Genomic DNA, 15037 nt, shown 5'->3' on the forward strand with positions numbered 1-15037 from the left:
GATAGCTTTTGGCTGGACATTTGGCATCTTTCATACGAGGTTCCAACTTCCATCCAAGGTTTTTGCACATGCTCCACGGGCCACTGCTTTTAGTTATCATATCTTTGTTTAGAAAACCAATTAATAAGTTGACAATACAATTGGCAGCGCACGGCTCCTATTAGCTGTCCTCTAATTGTGTGTGTCGGTTCATACAATTTACCAAAGCTAACCTTATGAACTAAACTATAGTGGCATGTACAGATACAATTGTTGTCTATAAGTACCTATAAATACCTGTTATATCATATAGACAACAAAATAGATAAGTTATACAATGATTTGTGTATTAGATTGTCTATAAAATATATAATGCATGCATCCACCTATGCTTTTCACTGTTGGCCAAAGTACACGTGTAGTGCTTGCAAATGCAGTTGCATCATTCAGCTTTGTTAAAGCATGCACATGCAGCATTATCAGGGTGAATCACCTTGGAGCATGAGCTCAACTCGTCGACGAACGAGACGTCTTTCTCCATGTATACTATTTTTACTGATGTGGAGCTCAAAAGATAATGGGTGTCTATGGGTTATACATGTCCTAAGAAACTACTATAAACTAAATTACCTATCCAACTGCATGCTGCGATCACCCTGAAAACGGTTGGTACGGTCGTATATACGGGCGTATATACGGATACGGTGGCCTGCCCGTCACGTTTTGGCGATACGGTCATCATTAAGCGTTCCAGAACGCATAATTCCCGTTTTAACTGATTAATCGGCCGTATAAACGGTGAAAAGCCCAGCCCACAACAAGAAACCCAGTCCATTAGTTGTGTTGTGTAGTATGTAATCTGTGCCTGTACGTTGTGCCCTTTCATTTTCCTCCCTGCCACTGCAGTTCGCACGACGTTTGGCCTTCCCGCCGCTGCTATGCAAGCCTGCAAGTCTAGGGTTAGTTTCTTGATTTCTTCTATCTAATCCTCTTCCAAATCAAATAGATCATGCTTGAAGTTTTTCTCTGAAGAGCACAACGCAATCAAAGATCTGTTCGCAACTTTGTATTGTGCTGAACTGATTGCAGGTTGGTACATATATCTCTATTTCTCTACTAATGAATAGTTGAGTACTGTAGGTTTTTATCTTTTCCTTCTTGAACGATCTAAAAGTATTATCTCCAATGAACCAATTAGCTCTCAAACAACCATTTTCCTGATTTCAATAGCCTCCCATCGTTTTCACCATTTTCCTGATTGTTCTATTTAGATATAGTAGCAATAGTGTGAAACATATGTAGTTGACTAGTTGTATGATGCATTTACCAGCTTCACAAAAGAATGGCCCAGCAACATCAACAACGCACGGCGAGGGAGCCATCAACGAGGACCAACAAAGCAGCCTTCTTTTTCCTTTTATTTTTTCCCGTCTCAGTGTTCACGAGGAGTTTGTTTGGAGATTTTTATTTTGTGGTGAATGGATGAATCTTTTTTATGCTTTTTTGCACCCGGTTCAAGCCCTGTGAAAAGTGTTGGTTGATTGTTTTTTGTTTAGCCACCCGATGACAGGAATTGAGATAGAGACCGGGATAGAGAAATTCGAAATCCACCATGACTCTATATTTACCGTGTCCTTCTCTAACAAAAAAAAAAAGATAACAGATAAGAAGATAAAATAATAGTTTGTTTCGGTGATTGGTGGAATCAAAACTCCCTACTAAATTCGAGATACACCCCGAACCCCACTAGTGCCATATAAATAGAGGAACATGGGATGATGGCACGCCCAAGTTTTTTGTTCTCGGACTAAAACCCTAATTGCCCAATCGATTAGGCACTAGCAGGGGGTCGTGAAGTGATCTCACAAGAAAAGGCAGAAGAAGGAAAGAGCAGAAGACTAAATTCAACTTCAATGGCTTTTCAACTAGGTCAGTAGATCAATTTAATTTCGTATTAGTAGAGATAATCAATATTAGGGTAAGATTAGAAATTAACGTTGGATTAAATAACCCAACAAAAAGGACGTCAAAACAACATCAAAATTGTCAAAAGTTCTATCACATTTGAAATATATCCAAATTCCATCAGAAAAAAGAGAAGCAAATGTAAAGGGCATACATATCTTTTTACCCTAGAATTGACATCATTAAGTGATGTTAACATAGCAGGGGGAAATTTAGCTTCATTTAATGAAAATAAGAGCAAAATCACAAACCCTTATTGTATGTTTGGTCTAAGGACGATGTGGAATGGGTTAGACCAATTCCTGATTTTTGGGATGAAATAGCTCCAAATGTTTGTTTGGACTAAGAGATGGGATAAACTCTATGTTTTGTTTGGTAAAAGGGATGGAGGGATGGACAATGTTTGTACAAACCACTAGTCCATGTTTAGTAGCAAGCAGAGCCAGAGAGATATCGTCGGACACGCAAGTGGATAAAGTGGAGGACGGCGTGGCCGCAGGTGTTGTCAAGCATTTCGCAAAGGGCTCGGAGAATGAGGCAGGTGATGGTAACTCCCGTCTACAACAGAGCAATGCCATCTTCACCCCTCTTGTAGCTCCCATGGCCCTACACCTGATGGCGGACATGGATTTAGATGGCGAAGGAGCATCAAGCGTGTGGCGGAGGACACCCACAGACGCACCTCCTCCTTCCCCCATCACTTCTCCCTCTTATTTCACCGCCACCTCATGGATCTGGACCGCGAAGGAGCTCTAGGAGCGTGGTGGAGAAGCGGTGGGCATTGCAGGAGGCACTAGCAAAGGAGGTGCATGTGCGTGAAGGAGTTACGTCGTGTGCTCTTTCTGAGTGGGCTCGCTCGGTTTGACTGATTTTGGTGAATGAGCTAGAAGCGAATCTAGGAGAAGTATTTATCTCTCAGGTTCAACCCATCCCCCAAACCAAAGAACTGAAGAATGTATTGCTCCGCCCCAACCCAACCCAACCCAACCCGATCCAATACTGAAACTAAACACACCCTAAAAGACAATGGCAAAATCACAATTGTAGTTGCCCCTTTCCATTTTCTTGTTCAAACAAGATTGCACAAATAAATACTCATGAAAATATTAGTCTCACATAATTGAATTTGTTATTAATCACCAAAACCATAATAATAGCACTTGAACATTCACATGCTTGTGCTACCATGGTGATATAGTTATAAATTAGACTAAGACTTTTCTTCATATTCATATGATGTACTGATGCGAGGTCAGTATAATGATGAAACTAACTTAGGCCAAAAGGAGTAGATCTATTACCCATCATTAAGGACATGAACTTGTATAAAGATCTTCATGCCCTTATTGCTACTGTCTAGCAAATACCTTCACATCGGTCAAACCCTGCATCCTCAAATGCCGTAGTCAGAGCTCTGTACAAGTTCATGGGATATTCTCTCCATATTTTAATAAATGATACCGTTAACTTTAGAACACCGTTCGTCTTATAGAAATATGCAAATATGTAAATTGTAAATTGTAAGTTATAATTAAAATGCATCTAGCAATAAATCCAATAATAAGAAAATAAAGGATAATTATTTAAGGTTTTTTAATGAGATGAATGATTAAAAGTAAAAAGTTAGTCATACTATTATTAAAATATGGAGGGAGTAATTCATATGCCTCTCCAACAAATATGATATCTCATTTTTGAGCTATTGCTCCTGAATGAAATCCATTTTTTGATTGAAAAATATATCTACCTCACTTGTATATTCCTGCAATTATCAGATAACTGACAGACGGTAGAACGGGAGAAAAAATTATAGCGACGTACAAAGATACTTCATTAAGATAAAGCTGGACCCCACAACCACAAAGCGCCCATGGCCTAATGGATAAGGCGTCTGACTTCTAATCAGGCGATTGTGGGTTCGAGTCCCACTGGGCGTGTTACATTTTTTTTAATTTATACTCTCTGCCTAGCAACAATCCTGCAGCTGTCTACAACTTGCACGGACTTGTATCAGCTCGTGCTCAAAATGTTTTTTCTCTTCTCACAGTGTTACTCAAAATTTTAGTTCTATATCTGGAATTGTGATGGACACACCCTATCCAAGAGTATGTCTGGAACGAATCAGGCACTTGAAAATTGGGGCGTTCAGTATGATTATGCATACCACTAATAAAGCTCAGGTGTATTATACATGAGAATCAAGGCTCAAGGAGGTGACCCCTTCCAGAACTGCAAGTAACCCTCTTGCTCTAGCAGTAAATCAATTCCTAATCCGTCGGCGAAGCTAGTCTTCTCGGCTTACAAGTTAAAACCCATTGGGCTTATTCCCAGACTTCGATGATTTTTGCTGCTGCTCCAACTCATGGTTGAAGGCAGCATCCAAAGCCTGGCAAGTAAATACAATCAGATCAATGCGGTGGTGAAATGCTGCCTTAGCAAATGAAGCAATCATGTCAAACAGTTCATAGGTAATGGTTAATCAACGCTAATCCACATAAGCTGCAATGGGATGAGCATAACAGATGCCACACAAAGGGAAACCAGGAAAATACCTTTGCAAGCTCATGCAGTAAGTCAACCAATAGCATGTTTGAGCCATCATAATGAAGCTCAAATAAATATAATTCACATATGGAAAGCTGGAAATGGAAAAAAAGGGTTCATAACAACCTGGGTCATGGGCTTTACTAGTTGAGATATTTCATGCCTCACATCAGGTTGCGCTGATTCCTTTATATTCTGCAGGTAGAAGTGCACATGAATAGGTACAGAGAATTTCATCACCAATATAAGATATAGTTCCATAATAAGATCATAACAATCAATATAAACATTATTCAAACTAAATTTCAATAGAAACTCATTTCCAAAACATTTTGGAGGGGCACTAAAGTTGATGGAAGAGCAATTTCAGTTATCGTCTGATCAAGAACTCAGTTGCTCCACAGGATGACCTTGAGAAGACAAAGGAGATTGTGCTGAAGATTACCTGCAACTTTTGATATATTTGTGTCATTGCATCCTTAATTCTTTGAACCTACGAAAGAAGTACAAAAACATAAATACCAAATAAACTGACACTAAGAATAGTTCAAGGCTTCAAGAAGTCCTCATGTAGCTAACGACAGTTTATTGCATAGTAACTCCATCCCAAAAAGTCTTCCATCTTTCCCCATCCCATACATATCAATATAAAACCAAAATACTAAAATATTCTTCACTTTTTCAAATCCCAATATGTTTGTCCCCCAATTTCTCAAACTCCAATAAACTTAAATTTGTCCCCTCCTTTTTCAAACTACAATGCAGTGATTATACTAAGAGCAAGGATAATAATATAGCCAACAAGTGGCTATATGACTTTGTAGTCTTCTCTTAGCTCACCCATATAGTAGTTAGCTATTCATCATTAATACAGAACCTATATATTTCTCACACAGTTTCTTGGTTCTTGTGCTCAAGTTGGCTATAAGCTTATAGCCCACTTCTCCCTCTCTCATCTCCTCTCTCCTCCACATTAGCATTTAGCTGGCTTATAGCCTGCTATTATACTTGCTCTAATAGCAGACTGTAAGCCGGCTAAATGCTAAGGTGGAGGAGAGATGAGAGAAGAAACGGATTATAAGCTTATAGCCGGCTCGATCACAAGAACCAAAAAACTTTGAGAGAGACAAGTGGGTTATGCATTAATAATGAAGAGCTAACTACTGTATAGGTGGGATGAGAAAAGACTACAAAGAGTCTTACAACCAGCTTATTGGCTATATTATTAGCCTTGCTCTAAAAATAAAGTCTTTTTAGGACAGAGCGAATATAAAAGTAACATGCTAGAAGAATGCCGTCCAAATTAAAGCACAAAAGTAACAACTTCAGTGAAAATCAAACCATTACACGTTATGGCTGGATATCAAAACTACTACAGTAATGCTGTGAATAGCAATACTACACTGTATCCCCCTTGGTTCTTTTTACAAGCCATGTAGTTTTTCAAAAAAAAAAAAAAAAAACTTTGAAGGTTATAAGGCATGCATGTGAAGCTATTGATGCATTTCTTAATTGTTTTTACATATTCTCTTGTGTTTCTAAGAACATCTCATTAACTATTCTCTATTAAGTTTCCATGGTGTTTAATTTAAGTAGCAAGAGAGAGGTCATTTTATCTTCTCTTTCTTCCTCTTAGTTTCATATCCCTCCCACCTTGATTCGTGTATCAACTCAAAATAAGCCTTATATTTCAAATAATGAATGGAGCATAAACTTATTCACTCTGCTCTAGTAATATCTGTAATACTAAGTCAATGCAATATGCAGAAAAGCCCCCCAAAAAACCGTGTTGATAACTTTGAAATACTGACAGTTAAATCAAACATAAAAATCAGGCTATGATGAATGTCTCACGGTGTTGCATTCAGTTTACAAATAAATTCGTAATGATGAACAGACAACCATACTACTAAGTACTAACCCAACTGAATCCACAATTGAAAATTGTTCATTTTAGGAACCAAATGTGTTTTAGCCACTAAGCTACTGATACTAGCTAATCTTCCAAGTGCAACACCTAATATTAGTTAAACTATTATAATTTTTAATTGGCGATGAAAAGTAGCTAAATATACGTATAATGGCCAGTGAAAATTTTCCTTTCATTCATGGACAGGAAAATTAGTGATAAAATCATTATAGGAACCATGATTTACTGAGTAACCTCCAGATACTGATTACATTGCAGATAAAGCTGGGAGTCAGGGACAGGGGAATGATGCTATACCTTATTATAAAGAACTGAAGTTGTTATTGGATATGATGACCAAAAATGCCGCAATAATTCCTGGATAGCTGTCCAGTGCTAAGAAAATAGAGTTTAAACAAGTTATATTAATACAAAAGCTAAAACAAATACATGCAACAGTACAGTGAATTCAGATCTTAATATGGTCCCACAAATATTACTAAATTAAAGGTAACTTTCAAATTTAACCAGAAAAAATGTTCTAGAAGAAAATGTTGAAGTTAAAGTACATATATACATAAAAGGTAAATAAGTGTAGCATCTCACATCCATAAGTTCATCTCGTGTATGTCGAGGGATTTGACCAAGCAGACTATCTTGAGGATTCTTAAGATTAAGTCTTCTTGTCCGTGAAATTCCATCATTCAATTCATTCAGAACCTAAGCCCATACCATGCAGGTAGTTAGGTATTCCTGCTCATGCAATTTAATAGCTTAAGAATAGAGAAGCCACAGTCACAGTAACACAACATCATGGAGAACATGTGTGCATGGGAAAAAACTAAAATATACAAATGCTGCATTGACAATTCAAGAAAGTTGTACAAAAGAAGATGAATGAACCCTTCACATAAAAGACAAAAGGAAAAAATTGACAAAAGCTAGTTAAATAAGACTAGGTGGTGTTTTGTGGACTGGTGAGTGGTGATGCAGAGTTGCAGAGCATACAGTGTAAGTTATACCAAATAGTCCACGAAGGCTTTGTCATAGTCATAGTTAATGCAACACAGTTAATTAGAATTCTAAATTTGGTAAAGTGTTTGTAAAATTTGAAATGCTATATCCCCCAAAATCTAAACACACTCTCCTCGTAACAAATTACTACGTCAAGTCACAAACAAAACAATTTAGATACCAACATGGTCCTCAAAATGCAGTTTTGACTATCAATTTATAGTCTAGCACATGTAAGAATCTAAGAAAGTTCAACCTAGTTTTCTAAACCCTTGTTTCTACATGTCTCCTTGATCTGATTAGTATCCAACAATTATGTTTTGCGACTATTTCCTTAAGTCACAGAAGTTCTTTTTGGGACAATGGTAGTCTCCAAAAACACGACTTTCACCATTGAAGTTTTTTACCATCCTGAACCATACACATCCTGAAACATCAATTTGTTTACTAGACTGTTTGTAATACTGGATCAGCTTCATGGAGTACCACCTTTCAGGGAGATATGGATTACCCCACAAAGATGGGCACACATGATTAAATATTTGTATGAGTTTATTATGTAATATTTGTAACAGTTTATTGTGTAGAATCATTTACCTTAAAAGCCACATCTGACTGAACAACTGGATAGTTCAATCCATTAACTTTTATAGAAGATATTTGACCCAACAAATGATCAAATGCATCATGTGCACTCAGTCTACAATTACGAGCATGTCTTCCATCATTGTTGCCACCCAAAGATCTCAGAGCATTTGCTTGTTGGGAATCAAAATATTCTCGAGGATCCTATTAAGACAAACAAGACACGATTCTCTCCAAGTTGTAATATGTTATTATGATTCATAGATTTACGGAATCCATGAAATAATTTTCACCTTTATACAAAGTGGTGCATAAGGAACACTTCGTGGAGCTTGCAGATCCTCTATCTCAGTCATGCGGGCCACCTTTACCAATCTCTCATGACTAGTATCATCAGAAATAGAACTAGGAGGTGGTTCTGCAGTTAATATTTCATCAGCATAAATACAGAATCATTACTAGCGAAGAAAGATATAACACACTGACAAATAATTTATAACCTCGCTTGGACCTTGCAAGTGCTTCAGCAACAGTCTTTGTATCGGTTAATTCCACGTCTGCAAACACACACACAGACACAAATCCCTCCAATATGAGACTTAATGAACTGAGCATACATGTTAAAAATGCAAGAGCAAGACAATGCAGCATAACATTAACGTATGAACTTCACTGTGGAAAAAACATAGGAAAATAGCAAAACTACTACAATAATATATTCTGCAAGCAGCCAATAGCTTAGGATAATTATCAGGAAATTAATCCTTTAAGACTCAGTGCTAATAAATAGTCAGAAAATATCATTCCATTGGATTGCTAAGAAGTGCCTATTTGATTGCAAACAAATAAATAGCACCATCAAATGCCTGGGGAAAGTTTTATCTAAAATGCAGATGATTCTAATCAAACATGAGTATTTCTGACGGATCCAAAACTTTTACCTGAAGATCTTCCTTCAAGCACAACAGCTGCATGTCGATTCAGATCCTGTGAAAGTGTTCTCCTGGCCAATTCACCATCATTTTCAATTGTCTCTTTGCTGCCATCACGGATAATCCCATGGTCCTACATGACCAACAAAATAATAATATGAACATGCTTAAATAGGATAAATAGCTCATGATATTGATATTGATCAAAAGAACAGATATATTTTGGTTAATATATAAATATAAATCACTTCCATCTTCATTAAGTGGTAAATGCAACAATAGTAGAGAAAATAAAGACACACCGGAAGATGGATGTAGTCATCTCCTGCATCTGCCTCCATGTCTAATGTTGGGTCAACTCGTTTTATCTGCAAGGGCAGAATATCATGAGAATGAGGAATTCCAATTCCCTAGCAAGATTCACTGAACCGCACCTACTCCCATTGTAGTTTTTACATATTACACCTAGGACTTTTACATAACATAACAACTAAATCCAAATGTATAACCACATATAAAATTAAACTGAGGTGAGTTTTCTCTAGCAAGAAGGTGGGCGACATATTTAATGGAAAAATATGCTTTTATTTATTCTAGGAAAATATTATGAATTTTTTCGTTTATCCATACCAAACCTTCATTTTAGGCAATATAATGATATTGTTTCAGGCATTTAGCTAGTGTCAAGAGAAAACAACTGGAACTGTACCTTCAACCTTGCCTCCTTTGCTAGTATATCATCATTCTTCAGGAAGACGGCCAATTCTTCATCTTCAGCAGCCTCAGCAGCTGCTGCCACTGTATTTTTCGTCCTAAGAAGATATTCAGCTCTAAAATATTTTGTCCAAAAATCCTTTTCTGACATCTGTTTTGAGGTAGGAAATTGCATGGAGGATGAATGGAAAAGGAAGGAATCAAAATCAATTTACCACAAGACAATCAAGACCATTGTACCAAAATTTCCAAAGTATATCCAAGACAAAGAATGAGAGTATAATACAAATGGGTGACATCTTACCTTTTTTGGAACAAAATTTAAAAAGGCTCGATGGACAGCTGGTTTCTCTGCAAATATCTGCAGACCAATAAGGTATATGTTCAGAACAAATGAATTGTTCAATATCTTAAGCCATGCCTCATGGAATATAATACTCCCTCCGTTTGTGAATATATGACATTGGTTAAGTATAACGCATGCCAAATATAAAAAAAAATATTATATTGAGTACATGTAGAACAGCCAAATGATCCAGATAAACCCAGACTTAGGTCCACTACAGACTTGTAATGTCCAATGCCAGCTTTGAAGTGGTTAAAACCTCTGAGCAAATCTAGCTGAAGTGCTGGATATAAATCAGACAACAAAATTATACAGTTCCATAATGGAAAAAAATGGCTTAAGTACAGATTAAGCCATCATGTATGCACTACAAATACAGCAAGTTGCAGGACTGTTGGAAGAGCTCCAGTTTCAATAATTCTTGAAGCAGGGGCTCTCTAGCTTCAGAAAACTAGGAGCTAGAGCACAGATGGACTAGGATTGTTCGGGTGAGCCATCTTGTTCAGATTTTGTGCCAAGACACAGACATAAAACACTTTAGTTGAGCCTAAAAATCTGTCTGAAAGAATAAAGGGGTTGGAGCCCTGCCATATAGGCGTATAAAATCTGATGCAATGTGAAATATTATATTAGTTTAGAAGTTAAAGCCTACAAAGGAGATATAGCTTCTTTCATAGCATAGCACTGCACCTAGGACACTTGCTTAGTAAACAGCAAAATAATACTACCATGCAGACCTGCATCTAGAAATGACCCATCCTGAACAATCATCATTCATCAAAGCAGAAAGGATATACCTGATGAATTATCTCGGTGGTGAGACTGAACGTAACCTTATTTGTCTGTGAAAGGAGCAGGAAAAAGAAATAAGAGCATCAATATCATCAGCTAGGACCAAAGTCGGATAAGATACAACATACTATAACATGATAAACCATATGTTGGCACCAAACTATGGGATGGCATTTACAGAAAATCAATAACATACCCGACCATCAGCCGATGGTCTAACATCAGCTAGCATTGCACTTTTGAAACCTGGCCTTTGTTTTGACCCTTTATTTGCTTCATCATCAAGTAAATTCTGCAAGAAGTCATAAAGATATGATGGTTTCTTAAGAAATTTAAACAAACAAATCAACAAACAAAAAGAATCTATTTACCTTTCTTGTTGCCCAAAATTCAGATTCTTGCAGGATATTGCCAATAACAAGCTTTCTATGTAACTTCTGCAATTCACTGTGAATGCAAACAAAGCTCAAGTCTGTAACACAACATATGTGTGTGCAATTGTTTGTGGGCATGATAGTTTGCATAATTTTGCATCATTTTCTCTTTTAACATAGATGAATACTACAATGTCATCCTTTTAGTTATCAAGTTTAATTAATATCGCTGCATAACCATGTTCCTGAGTAAATTAATAGTAGAGAGTAAAGCCATGGGACTATAAGCAAAAGCCATTAATTAGAAATGGATGCACATGAATGCAGCTCCAAATTTAGAGGCAAGTATTCTATATTAAACATGGTTTTAAAAGTGTCGCCTAGTCTTCCGAGTGCCCATGTGAGGCAAAGCATTGCCGCCACTCAGTCTCTCCAATCCTCTCTGCTCTTCCTCCCCCCTTCTCCACATTCTCCCTCTTTGCTCTTCCTCTCCTCTTCTCTGCTTTGTCTCTTGGATCTCTACACTAGCTCTTCTCCAATCCTCTGCTATTCCTCTCCCCCTTTCCCTGTTCTTCCTCTCCCCTCCCCTTTGCTCTTCCTCTTAGATCTCTGCTCTTCCTCTTGAGCTCTTGTGTGTAAGGTGTTGCCTTGACTATCGCCTTGAACGCCTTAGTGTCACCTAGGTAATTGAGCGGTGGTTGGCCGCCTTGCATCGCCTTAACACTTTAAGAACCATGGTATAAAATAAACTGGATAGAAGAAACTAATTAATTTATTTTCATTTTGGCTCCTTAGGTTAAGCTACATATCAATCGTGTCATTTCGAATCTGTCAGCTATACCAGCTTTCTGATGTAGTAATGGTTAATTGCAGCAAAGCTCATGAAATAGACAAATAAGGCATGAAAATCTAATGCTGTCTTGACCTAACAAAATCTATATAAATCAAATGTATGCTTATAACTAGATAATCTTAGAACTAATAAGTAATAAATAAGCACATAAAACAAGTAACTGGTTCCCTTGCATTGAATTATCACAGCTATTCATGCTGCTGTAACAAAAAAAAAGTACAACAGTGATGTTTCAAATAATAAGATTACCTATCTTCATGCAGCAATTTCATGCGTCGTTGCATTTCTGCAGCACTAAGCTGTTCTGGATCAGTTGAAGTAACTGAATTTTCAGGGGGCGGTATTGTACCTTGTTGTTTACCTAAAACTCTAGCTGAAAGGAGGAAGCAATTGGTTATTTATATGCTGTGTCAGGGTGTAAACGAACTGTTGGACTCAACATCAGAATCTTTAGGTGAGTCAGTAAAAGGACTCTTAAGTAATCCATTTTCAACTTGATGCTTACAGAATTAAAAAAAAATAACAAGATATTGTTGTTTGTAATATTCATAACCTTATATGTGGCATTAAACTGAACAAAACAGTTGCTATTTTAGGTTCTATGAACTTTTACCTACAAAGTCACGAGATAGATCACGGCTAGTAACATTCTCAAACTCAAATATGTAGCCTCCACCCTGCAAAGAAACATATACGATCATATTTTTCTCAATAACGGAAGCAAATGTAGAACATGAATAGAAACTCAACAAGATATGGTTAGAGGTAAAATTACCCATACCTTGTCGGAGTCTTTTGAAAGATTCAGTAATGGTGGTGCTGGTTTGTTACCATCTACTTTGTTGAACTTGTGACCTGCAGCAAAAGCGTGGGGAAGGTACAAGTTGGTCACATGCATTTAAATTAATCGATCTATTTTACATGGTTTACAGTATATCATAGATAGATATTATCTTGATTACCTTTCAATTAATGCTTTTGCAGACAAATGATTCAAATAAACCACAAAAAAAAAATCAGATGTAAGAATGTGGTGTCTAGTCTGATAAATGGCCATCAAGATTTGGTCTGTTTTGTTTGCTAAACCACTGGGACAGTGATAATACTCTGGCTTTACCTAACTATAAATTGGCCAAACTGAATTACCTTTGATGCTCCGGAAATCAACATTGAGCTTCATCGCCGACCGCGGGTCATTAGGAGTGAATGTGAACTTATCCTCGTTCTGCAGTTAGAGTATCAAACGATGGATCCCATTTAGACCGAAGAAGCTGTGCATAAAATTAAGCAGATACTACAAATATTCAAGAAAAATTTACAACCCAACTGTGCACAACTCCTCACTAAACCAAACACTAAACAGATAAGCATCAGTGCTGATCCACACAAACGAAGCAAATAACACTCGCTCAATAAACCCCACACAGATAACTCTAGCAAAGCTAAACCAATGCGCCCAGCACAAAGCCGGGCATTCCGTGGCATCTAAACGTTATGCCGGCCTCAGATCGGCTCGAGACCTCTCCACCAGAAAGCCCTTGGAGAGCAGTGAAGTCGCGCACCTTACACCCCCCGATCAAAACCCTCCCCGGAAGCGACACCCCCACGGAAGCTACAGAGACGATCACAGAATCAGCGCATCCACCGTACCGCACCTCCCTCCCGCGGAGCAGTATCCCACTTGGGCAAGGGCGCAGGCTAAACAGACCAGTCGGAGCTGGAGGGAGGCGACGCCGAACGCGAGAGAGAGAGAGAGAGGAGGAGGATCGCGCGCACCATGCGGAGGACGCCGGTGGTGCCGGGGTCCTTGAGCGTGGTCTTGTACTTGGCGCCGATCGTCATGGACCCCATCGCCGCCGCCAGCCGCCGCCGCAGGCAGACGCGCGGCGGAGAAACGCGAGCGCCGGGAGGGAGGGAGGAGAAGAGCGGGGAGCTGCCGCGCGGTGGGTCGGGGTCGCCGGTGGCCGGCTGGCGCGGCGGTGGCGGAGCTGGGCGTCGAGTCGGAGAGAGAGGAGAAAGGATCGGCTTCTTCTTTAGCGAGGCCACTAGGTTTTCCTTCTTTTTCCTCTCTCTCTAGTGATGGAATGGGCTTGGGCTTTCGGCCCGTATCGTCTTACTGCCAATGGTGGACCATTCGGAACGGGAAACTACGAGCCTACCACCGGCAGCCCAGTATAAACGTATTTCTGGCATTCAAACAGGAGGTAAATTAGTTAGAAAAATGAAATTGATATAGATCCGACCGACGTGGGTTGTGGTGTATAGAGTCGCAAGTGTTAGTCGGACGTATAGCACCGTCCTTAAAAAACATGCTCCAACTGAATTTACTTTCCCATTGAGTCGTTCACTATCGCTATTTTAATTTTGACAATTGATTTCTAAAAGTCATATGGTGATATATTTGTTACATTGCATATAATATTTTTCAGAAAAGATGAATGATCAAAGTTACAAATAGATAGTACTAGTCACAGTTAGAGCCATATAATAGTAGAAGTAGCTACAAGATGATATGAAGAGAATAAAAAAGATGTGAAGTTAACTCTCATGCAAAAGTTCATTTATTAGAGAAAAGAGATGGTACATAAACATTAGAAACATTAGAGTCAACCTTATAACAAATCCCCTCTTCCTACATATTCCTATATAGTTCACCCACAAAGCTTGATTTTTAGTAGGCCACGTCATTATTAAATCATATCAAATCCAGTGAGCTCTAAATTTTCGCCACGTGTCCATATATTTCATCTCTTCAGTCCAAAAGCCTACCATCCCTCAGCCCAAAAAGCTCAGTGTCATCCCACCACGTAAACATCCACACCGCACGCGAGCTCTCCTCTCCTCATCATCGAGCGCCGCCTCTACTCTCCTCGTCGCCCTGCGTTGCCCGTCAATCTCCTCTCTCGTCGCCCAGCGATGTCCGCCACATGCCTTCTCTCCTCTCCTCGTCGCACAGCGCCGCCTCTCCTCTCCTTGTCGCCCTGCGTCGTCCGTCGATCTCCTCTCCCTGTCACCCAACGACGTCCGCCG

At 38.8% G+C, this 15037-nt stretch overlaps 1 protein-coding gene and 1 non-coding gene across 6 annotated transcripts; one reads left to right on the forward strand and one right to left on the reverse strand.

The window, feature by feature from the left end:
- The first annotated feature begins 3808 nt into the window (after positions 1 to 3808).
- On the forward strand, positions 3809 to 3881 carry TRNAR-UCU. The gene has a single exon. It is a non-coding gene; the product is annotated as a tRNA-Arg (tRNA).
- A 199-nt stretch (positions 3882 to 4080) lies between these two features.
- On the reverse strand, positions 4081 to 14028 carry LOC102713295 (general transcription and DNA repair factor IIH subunit TFB1-1-like). 5 transcript variants are annotated; one of them, XR_005812339.1, is made up of 20 exons: positions 13784 to 14028; positions 13154 to 13232; positions 12789 to 12862; positions 12621 to 12684; positions 12257 to 12380; positions 11152 to 11227; positions 10977 to 11072; positions 10786 to 10830; positions 9947 to 10003; positions 9638 to 9793; positions 9231 to 9296; positions 8938 to 9061; positions 8497 to 8553; positions 8290 to 8414; positions 8009 to 8200; positions 7004 to 7117; positions 6716 to 6783; positions 4934 to 4981; positions 4615 to 4683; positions 4081 to 4330 (listed from the first exon to the last, which is right to left on the reverse strand). XR_005812339.1 is itself a non-coding variant. In XM_040526834.1 (20 exons), the coding sequence occupies exons 1-20, from the start codon at positions 13856 to 13858 to the stop codon at positions 4250 to 4252; spliced, it is 1758 nt and encodes a 585-aa protein (XP_040382768.1). In that variant the 5' UTR covers positions 13859 to 14028; the 3' UTR covers positions 4081 to 4249. The 5 variants fall into 5 exon arrangements, 3 of the variants coding, with proteins under 3 accessions (XP_040382768.1, XP_040382767.1, XP_040382769.1); XM_040526834.1 differs by having other exon boundaries at positions 4934 to 4939; positions 6716 to 6793; XM_040526833.1 differs by having other exon boundaries at positions 6716 to 6793.
- Positions 14029 to 15037: the final 1009 nt, after the last annotated feature.

Source organism: Oryza brachyantha, chromosome 8 (genome assembly GCF_000231095.2).
Source record: "Oryza brachyantha chromosome 8, ObraRS2, whole genome shotgun sequence".
Classification (NCBI taxonomy): Eukaryota; Viridiplantae; Streptophyta; class Magnoliopsida; order Poales; family Poaceae; genus Oryza; species Oryza brachyantha.